Consider the following 10,807-nt stretch of genomic DNA (forward strand, 5'->3'; position numbering starts at 1 on the left):
ACGTTTCGACAAGGTTTTGTCATCATCATCATACCTGATGATGACAAAACCTTGTCGAAACGTTGTACATTTGCTGTCATGTTAAACTTATATTAAAGTTTTTCTTCATTACCCATTTAAGCCGTCTCCAGCCATTATACGGGACTCTGTCGATACTCCTGATTGGACTAAAGATCGATTGGCGGGCAAGTCTGGTGCCAACAGCCTCGGTAATTTCTGCTCTAATGGCCTATATTAAAACTGTTGCCGTTAAAAAAACTCGTAGTTGGATCTCAGTTATAGAATGACAAATCTATAAAGCAATTTTGAACAACATCATAAATTAAGAGAGCGTTGTGATTAAAATAAGAAAAATGAAGTCTAAGAACTCATTAACAATGCCCATTTACATATACAGCCTGAAATCTCAACAGATGACAGCTTTTCTTTAATATAACGCTAATATATCCAAAGTACAGAAAAGGTTGTTTATATTAAACTTTATATTACGAAAGAGTTACATTTGAATTCAAGGTATTTTACATGCATCAACCCAGAAGTAAAGTCACAGACTGTAAGAAATTCAAAGAACAAAAAAGGAAGCCACACGCCTGCGTGTGTTGACATTTATTAAATATATTTCGGATTTTGAATGGATGAGCAGATATCAACGGGAGATTGTCTTTAGCCAATTCCAAGACATCATTATTCAAACTACCAGAAACCAAAGCTTTTGCAGTTTACTGAATAATTGAAGTTCTTTTGTACAAACAAGAGAACGTGAAAGAAATTTAACAATTATATTTTTATGTAGTGAATGGAACTGCAAATATCATTTGAATTATAGACGAGTTTCTTCGTTATTTGGATATTTTCACACCACAGTTCGTTATTTTTAATGAACTATTTTATAAATACTGTTTATTTCGTAACATTTTCAACGTCAAGTGTTCAAAGATTCAAGAATCGTATGTTGTACATCTTTTATTGGTGTTAAAACAAATTTTTACTTCACCAATAAAACTTAATTATTTCTGTTTTTATGAACCTGCTCACAAATTCCATAATGGTTGCTTACATTACTGCACTATATATATATATATATATATACATAAATTCATTATAATATATCTTTTTAAAATTCAAAAAGCAGTAATTTTACTACAAACTTCTCTGCGAAGCTATATTTATGGCTGTTTTTTTTACGGTTGATCATAATGCTACGGTAACGTACTGGTAACTATCTGCCACTATTTTACTGTAAAATGTACAGGCAATTTTTTGCAGTGTACGGTTCAATAATCAGTGGTATTGTCTAAACATGTTCATTTAGTGCTAGTATAAACTAAAATTGGTTACTTTAGTTATCTTCAGCATTCTCTTTTTTACAGAGTCAATTCCTGATTTTGGAGTTGTTGGCACTTACAGGATGATCAGAGATACCTAATACCATCTGGCAATACTCAATGAGGAACCATTATTTAGTTTCGAGTTCTTCTAGACTCAAAGACATCTAGTTGTTGAGCAAACAAGGCCATTAAGTATTTATGCGTGTATATATAGATATATATTACTTACGAACCTTTCAGGGCTTTCTCAAATTAAAATAAATTCTTTAGTCTCACTGTTGAGTACAAAATTCACAAAATTAATAAATTGAGGGAAAATTGTATTTTTCTGTCCGTGTGAGTTCTGAGTTACCTGTCGGTTGGAGGACCGAAACGATAGTAAAAGGCATTAAGCTAAAGCAACACCTACACTAAAGTCATTTAGGGAAAATACATTTTTGTAAATTACTGTACGTTGTACTATATTTGTTTAATAAGTTAACTTACTTTGAAGAGAGAGAGAAAACAACAACTTAAAACTAATATCAAATCAAAATGTTGGATTCCCAGAAGGATGTCATAAAGTCAGTTGCTGGTTAGTACCCATAGACAAGTCTAACCTAATTAAAGTTTAAAAACAAATGGATTACTTACAATGATAAATTATAGATGTAAGTCCTGCATGGGAATGAATAAACTTGCTAAGCTGTAAGTAATAATTTTACACAAATTTTTAGCAATTTGCAATACTTTCGCGTTATGTTTTTGTTTTTCATATTTTTCTGTTCATCAAGATATACGTTATCTGTATAATACGTGTTTCATACTTTTGGTCGTTGAAACTAACCTTCCTTGTATCTGTAACACACCCTTTATGCTATTGGTCATTGAAACTGATCTTCCTTACATCTGTAACACGTCTTTTACATTATTGGTCATTGAAACTGATCATTCTTGCATCTGTAATATATATTTTATGCTATTCATAATTAAAACTGACCTTTCTTGTATCTCGAACACATATGTTATGTTATTGGACATTGTAACTGACCTTTCTTGTATCTCTAACACATATGTTATGTTATTGGACATTGTACTGACCTTTCTTGTATCTCTAACACATATGTTATGTTATTGGACATTGTACTGACCTTTCTTGTATCTCTAACACATATGTTATGTTATTGGACATTGTACTGACCTTTCTTGTATCTCTAACACATATGTTATGTTATTGGTCATTGTAACCGGCCTTTTCTATCACTCGAAGACACAGATTGAGTTATTGATCGTTGAAGCTGATCTTAATTGTCTCTGTAACACACTTTATATTATTGGCCATTGAAACTTACAGAGAAAAAAACTGCATGTTTGAATTCTACTCATCAGACGTCAATTCTCCGTGATGTGCAACCAAACCTACATCTGTATTACCCTCCATAAACATAAACTCATTTTTGGCAACAATAGCGCAGTATAAGATTCAAAAGGCAACTCTCTTTCAAGCAAAGTCATTCTTTCATTGAAAAGTCTATAACACAGCAGATTAGAGACAATTGAAATTGTTCTCTTTGAAGTAACAATTTTACACCAGTAATTTCTACCTTCTTACATTTACACCCGTTCTAGTAAAACATATATTAATCCAACTTAATGCTTAAAATTTCGGAGTGAGACAACAGCCTCCTATGAGGTCCCTGGATCCATGTTTCTAGTCTCATTACTACAAGCAATTCATAGTATGATCAAAACTGAGATCATATTCATCATAGCGTGTTTTAGTGAAAAATAATAACTTTGCATATATATATATATATATATATATTTTTTACATAAATAGGAGAAGTAGGAAAGGAGATGTACATAGTGAATCGTGGTCGCCTTCAGGTAGTCACAGACAATGGTAAAACAGTTCTGGCTACACTCAGAGCAGGAAGCTACTTTGGAGAAATCAGTGTTCTCAACATGGGGACCGCCGGAAATCGTCGTACAGCTTCAGTGCGATCCGTCGGCTATTCGGATCTCTTCTGCTTGTACAAGCAAGACATGTGGGACGTTTTGAAGGATTATCCGGCAGCCCGCATCAGATTGGAAGCCATTGCTGTTAAAAGGTTAGAAAAGTACAGAAAAGAACCTCTTAGGAAAAGTAAGTATTTTTCAACTTTTCTGCTTTTGTTTGATCATTTTTATTTCAGCATCTGCTTACTGAGATTTAATTTCTTTGGGCGAGAATAGACTTCTAGCAAATTCAGTCAGATAATTTAAAATACAACAGGATGATTGTAACATACTTAATCCATTATATTTTAAACAGCAGTAATGAAAGGGGTTTCGAAACCATTTGTATACGATGCTTCTTTTACTATCATCATGAATCTTGTTGTATCTGTGGGATCACTCATTGAAGTTTTTCTGTTAACCAAAATCACCACTAGGGGTTACTGTGTCGTCGTGTACTAACGAGGTAATAAGTTAAAGTGTTTTCAAACTAGAGTCCAATTTTCAGAAACATATTTAAAATGCTCTAGATAGCTCGTGTTTTCTCAAAACTCCATTATCAGAATTATATTCAATAATAATAATAACATTGTTATAGAACTTAATGTAAATCTAACTGTTCCAATGATGAACTACTAAACAAAATCTCTTAATTGGTTTATACACATATCTTATGGTGTTTAATTAATAAAAGTAACACATCATTTAAATCAGTTATCTATTATTGTAAAACATAGATATTATACATTTATGAAGTTATTTTTGTAAACCTTTTTATCACTCCGCTTCTACTTGAATTATGTGTTTGTGAGGCACCCCCCCCCCCCCCACACACACACACACAATGGGCTTGTAACTCTAAAAAATAAGGTTTCGATACTCGTGGTAGGTAGAGCACAGATAACTCATTATGTAATTTTGAGCTTTACAGCAAACAATTAAAATCGTTTCGACCTTTCTATTTTTTTTGTTCTTTTTTTGTTTTTGTTTTTTTTTCTTGCAACGTTTATGAATTTTTTTCCTACCTGATTCTACATTTTTGCTATTACGTTTATTAATTTATTATGATATTTTAAGTAATTGACATTTTTTCCTTTCTTATTCTGTTTGCTGCTACTGGTACGAGTCTATGACGTAATTAATTGATAAGCTTGTTTTTCATCTGAAAAAATTAAAACAATATAAATTGTTTCTGTTATCAACTATACTCGTTAACCAAATATTTTAATAGAAGTTTCTGCAGGTGGCCAGTTAATTGTAACAGAATTAATCCAATTTTTCTGCTTCATTTTTAATTCTTTATTTCAATGTTACCTTTGATTTTTGTTTAATTTTGTTTCGAATTCTCCTTTTCGATGTTAACTTCTTTTTTTGTTTCTAATTCTCCTTTTCAACATTACATTGTTTTGGTTTTCCTTTCTGACATTTCTTTTTACTGCTACGCTTATAAGTTTATGATGATATTTTTTCTATTTCTATCTTTATTATTGTTTCTTTACAGCATTGTTGTTTTGGCTGTGGTTTCGCTAGATAGTAGATAGAGCAATGGTGTTCTCGTTAATCCATTCATGCGCATCACTAATTTTTCTTTTTCTTACCAGAGAAATCGATAAGGTACCACAATTTATAGAGATTATTGTATAGCATAAATAGTCTGCTTTATGACTGAAACCGGTAAAATATCCGAATTACAAGAAAAGATATATCAATGAAAAACAATTTTTTTTATCAGTGAAATATATAAAGTTCCTGAGTTACAACAAAGGATACTATAGAAAAGAGAATAATTTTACCAGTGAAATCAATGAAAATTATTGAAGTTCCCGAATATAAAAAAAGATTATATAGAAGTAAGAATCCTTTTTAACAGTAAAATGAATTATGTTCCCGAGTGACGTAGAAGTGATAATACTTTTTTACCACTGAAACCTATAGAGTTCCTGGGTAACAGGATAGGATGATATAGTAATAAGGATCCTCTTTACCATTGAAACCAATGGAGGTCATGAGTAACAAATAAGGTGATATAGCAATGAGAATCCTCTTTACTATTGAAACCTATGGAGCACCCGACTTACAAGAAAAAATAACAACATATAGCAATGAAAGTCTTCTTTACTGGTTAAACTGATGGAATACCCGAGTTACGAGAAATAATGGTAAATCACTAAGAATGTTTTATTAATCTTTTGTGTGCAGTATACGAGTATACTATAAATAAAGAAAATAATATGGTAGCAAGAAACAAGTTTACGAGTGATTGGCGATTCTTCAACAATTCGAAATCATCGTAAAATGTTACATTTACATGTGTCTAATAATGTGACTGGATATCACGTTTTCAAAAAAGGCTGAGAGGCAGTTATTAACTTGTAGAACTATACACATTTCACGCAATAAATAAAATGATAGGGATGGCAGTTATCTATTTCCATATAAGCATATGTTTGTGAGACTGGTAAAGTCTCACTGATGCGTGGTGTCGGGAACCGAAACTTGACCCTCCTTTACAAACACCAAATGTAAAACAACGAACCCCATTATTGCACCTTCACGAATATATATATATATATCTAGTTAGTATGATTTTCTTCTTTTAAACATACACATGCAGTTTTATGTCATCTCTTTTAATGTTGTTTTTATAGCAAAGCTATTAAAGCTATCTACCGTTGTACCTAATTCTGAACTACTTACCAGATGGAAGAAATCCATCCACGCTAAGGGATTGGATGTAACTCATATAACGCAACCACAGCAGGGAATATTTTGTAGTATTATACAGATTCGAACCCAGCTCACCAACTCCGAAATACAGAACTTTGTCATAGGGTCAATCCACACCCTTGTTACTTATATGGCATTTTAAAAGTACATAGTTTAATGTCGCACGTAGATTTAAGTATAAACGTTTTTTTCAATACGTAGATAAGGAACTCGGATATGGTCTTTAAAAGGTGCTATTAGTGGACTGTATCAAATTAAGAAGTTTTGGACGACGTTCCGAGCTGTTATAAAAGGTCTTCATCAGGTTCATCTGAGCTAATAATTCGAAACATTGTCAAAAACTTCCAAGTCATATGCATTCCATTAACAACACCTTTCAGATATATTCTTTTCTTTCTAAACCTTATCTGAGATTGATTAAAACCGTAATAATATCTAATGATTCTGATAAGACTCTTCAAAAACCTTTTCCAATCACATCATCACATCTTTAATGGTCACTTCAGAAATAAACTTCCTTAATTCCAACGCAGTACTAGTAGTATTTCTGAGTAATCGGTTTACGTTAAAATGAAATTCACTATCGAGAAATGTTGTGTATCAAACCTAAACTTAATCCACATTTTCCTTAACTTCAATTGTAAGGCTATTTTTCTTTCTTTCTCTCTCACCAAACATGCTCGTCCTATGGGGGCGTTATAATGTGACGTTCTATCCCACTAATCAATTAGAATAGCCTAAGAGTTGACGGTAGGTGAAGTTAGCTAGCTGCCTTCCCTCTATTTTATCAGTTCAAAATTAGAAACGGCTAGCAGAGATATTGCGCGATATTCAACAAACTCTCTCGAGACAACAATTTTTAATCCTCTTTCAGTCCTCCTTCACACAGATTTTCCTTTGTCGTTTTGTAGTGGAATATTTTTACACTTTATTGTGGATGATAAAACATTTAGTAATTCTGAATTATTGGCATTTTACAGCAATTCCGTTTCACATTTTATAAGAGGAATTTAATAAATTGAAGGACAAGTTATACGTGTTATTTTCTATTTCATCTACACTTATTATGTTGGAAGACTCGTCTCTATAAGATTCTGTTTATATTTAAAAAAATATATAGCAAAATGATTGCACTTTCTAAAAGCTCAAGCTTTTGAGTCGTTTTTGGACTTTTATTCAAAGTTTGTAACTCAATAAAGTTAAAAATTCAAAAAACAACTAAAATCGAATAGAAAAAATATCAAATAAAACAACGTTTCGCCCTCTTAACGTGGCATCATCAGATAGATACTTAACACAACTAAACACGACAATTAAATACACCCATTGGTGACGGCACGAACATAGTCTTGACCTTAGCATAAGTATAAACCTACTCCTTCTGTTTTATTTATTATAAGTTTGTATTCCTTTATTAAAATAGCTTCCTTTATTTTACGTTTATTAATATTTGGATCTCAACAAATAATATCAACATTTTTTTTTCACTACAACCTTCTGTATCTTTGAAATGTTCCGCTATATTTTATAATTTAATTTCCATTTTAGCACTTTTCTGATTTTTTTTAAATTTTGTAATGTGTGTAGGACACCTCCAGCACCTATCATTAAAGTTGAACTTGACAGATTTCTAAAAGGTTATATAATACTAAAAAAATTTAGTTTTACATTATTTATTGTATTGCAGTGTAAACCAAAAAAATGAATAATTTCAACTTTCATATTTACTGAGATGTAATTACTTAAGAAATGCGGACAATTTTCCCCCTCCACTTAAAAAAACTAAAACATAATTTTTTCTGCTTTCTGTACTATGTTTCTGTTATCTGCGTCCACATCAAAAGTGTGCTTAAAACAGGTTGAAATACACGAACAACAGATTCTTGTGCGAATAGAACTCCCTGCGATAACAATAGTTATTATTATTGCAACGCCGCTTTGAAATAATCTAAACTATATGAACGACACCCGACTTCACCCCCACCCCACACAAACACACACACACGCTCTTCCAAATTATGAATAACTGAATTAATATCGTTGATATTAATTTATGCTTGTTCTGCAGTTTTCTTCGGACATAATAATTATTTCAATTAATCTTGATTATCGTATATTATGAATGTATGAATGATTCATAAAGATGGTATTTCCCAAGTCTTAATTTCAAACGTCATGTTTATATATACATACTTATTTTGTCAAAAAAATTCAAACTTTTATGTCAAAAGGAAATCGGATAAAAAATGAAATGTGATTGACACATGATTTTAATTACTTTTATATTAAGTTTACTACTGAAAAGTATGGTTAAGTCTCAGTTCTTTTCAAAAATATATTGAGGATTTCTGAGGCTTGTAAAATGTGTCTCCAACGACATAGCGATTCTTTTTTTTTTCTTTAATATTTCAAAATGAGTTCACATTTCAATAAACTCGTTTATTAAAGAGTGATTTCAAGCTCCAGCCCGTTTGTTAATGAAGGTGGGAAGTTACCTCCAAGGAGTCAGTGGAAAATATTGGAAAACCTTTATATAGACTTAATCCTCGGCGTCGTAATTAGTGTTGTGATGAGTCGACCAGGTGATGCCTGACTTGTTGACTACAGCAAGGAAATACTACAAGCTTTAGGAAGTGAATTGATAATGACAATTCTATTTCACTGGGAATGTATAAGTTGCTGGACCGATTCCAAAAACTTACAAGCCCCAAGCGTAAACAAATAAGACTGGTTCACAATCGATGATAAGAACTTGTAACAAACTTTCACTTAGCATGTAATAAGTACATGATTTATTTCAAATACAGTTTAAAGCAGTGTTACATGATTTATTTCAAGTACGGTTTAAAGCAGTATTACATGATTTATTCCAAGTACGGTTTAAAGCAGTGTTACATGATTTATTTCAAGTACGGTTTAAAGCAGTATTACATGATTTATTCCAAGTACGGTTTAAAGCAGTGTTACATGATTTATTTCAAGTACGGTTTAAAGCAGTGTTACATGATTTATTTCAAGTACGGTTTAAAGCAGTATTACATGATTTATTCCAAGTACGGTTTAAAGCAGTATTACATGATTTTTATTGCTCGGAAACAAACAGAACATCTTCTTCCTCTTTTTTATGATAATTGACCGACATAAACGCTTTTACATATATTAATTATACAGCGCTTGCTTCGCACACAAATAAAACTGCTGCATGTAACATCTTGAAATGATATGGTAGCAAATATCTGCTTTACTAGTGAGACTTGCGCAAATACTAGATATCTTGGTACAGCAGTAAGAACCTATAGCGAAATCGATGTAACCCGAATAACAAAAAAGAGTGATACAACAATAAGAACCTACTTCACTAGTGATACCGATCCAGGTTATGTAGTTTGTTTGTTTGTTTTCTACAGCAAAGTCTATCTTCTGGGCCCACCGTGGATAATCATGTCTCGAATTTTAGCGTTGTAAATCCCTAAACTTACCGCTGTTGCACTGGGAGACAAATTTATACAGAGTGAAAGGTGAGAAGGTAAGGGTTAGTTTACAAATAAAATGGTATTAAATTACTAGAAAAAAAATGTTACGACAATTTAAACCGGATTTACCAGTGACGTCGATCCAGAACCATAGTTACTATGCAGAGTGTTAATGCAGTTTCAAACATATTTTCTATTGACACCAATGCAGTAACCAAGCAGGAATAAATAATAAAGTGAGTCAAGACCTACTCTAATAGTGAAATGGATGTAGCAACCAAGTTACTAGGAAGAAATGCGAACATTAGCGAGAACCTACTTTACTAATTAAACTGAGGCAGTAACTAGTCGCTAATGGGAAAGCAGTGTAGCAGCGAAAGTATGTTTCACTCTTTAAACTGATCGATCCGGCGCCCAAGAGTTTAGAATTAACCACCAAGCAGTAAGAGGCTAATTTGATTGTAAACTCATGCATCACCCGAAACACCAGTAAAAACAGTGTGCCATGAACAACACGCATTACTAGTGAAGGGAGAACAGTAAGAACTTCCTTTGTTGGTTTGTTTGTTTTTGAATTTCGCGCAAAGCTACACGAGTGCTATCTGCGCTCGCCGTCCCTAATTTAGCAGTATAATACTAAAGGGAAGGCAGCTAGTCATCACCACCCACCGCCAACTCTTGGGTTACTCTTTTACGTTATAACGTGACGGTCAATCCCACTATTCGTTGGCCCCCACGGCTGAAGGAGCGAGCATGTTTGGTGGGACGGGGATTCGAACCCGCGACCCGCAGATTGCGAGTCGAACTCCCTAACCACCTGGCCATGCCGGGCCAACTCTCTTTATCATGAGAGTTTCATAAAATTTAGTAAATTTGTACTTAAAAGTTAGCAATGAATAATAACCATCCACCAGTACGATTCTTTTGTATACTTGACCTAGAAATTGCTGATCTAATTTGCTTGGCCTAACTAATACTTATGTATCTGCACGTGTTTTCACACTATAGTTTTGGTGCTCTAAATCATTCCAACGACAAACGGTCCACCTTTACAAAAATTTCATACTGATAGCTCACGTGACTTTTTGCGTAGGAGTGCGCAAAAATGGTCAAAATTGAGCGGTTTTTGTTGAATAACTTTGTACGTGGCTTATAGTTAAACACAATTTGACACTAATTGTAGGTTGTAAAGACTTATTACTGTACCAAATTTGAAAAATAATCCATAAAAGTTAAGTATGTTTTTCTATCAAATAAAGTTTCCGTACTTTCGGTGCGAAGAAAGAAAAAAGGAAGAAATTT

General features: G+C 32.8%; 1 protein-coding gene across 2 annotated transcripts in view; it reads left to right on the plus strand.

Annotated features, from left to right (window-relative positions):
* LOC106457011 (cyclic nucleotide-gated cation channel alpha-3-like) overlaps positions 1-10,807 on the plus strand; it is a 165,450-nt gene that overhangs the window by 132,920 nt on the left and 21,723 nt on the right. Inside the window, exon 3 of one of the 2 annotated variants that reach the window (XM_022382823.1) lies at positions 3,148-3,453. The exons of the other annotated variant lie outside the window; for it this stretch is intronic. Within the exon in view, the coding sequence (XP_022238531.1) occupies positions 3,148-3,453 (306 nt within the window). The remainder of the gene's footprint in view (positions 1-3,147; positions 3,454-10,807) is intronic. 2 annotated transcript variants of the gene reach the window in all.

The sequence above is a fragment of the Limulus polyphemus genome, unplaced genomic scaffold (genome assembly GCF_000517525.1).
Source record: "Limulus polyphemus unplaced genomic scaffold, Limulus_polyphemus-2.1.2 Scaffold281, whole genome shotgun sequence".
Classification (NCBI taxonomy): domain Eukaryota; kingdom Metazoa; phylum Arthropoda; class Merostomata; order Xiphosura; family Limulidae; genus Limulus; species Limulus polyphemus.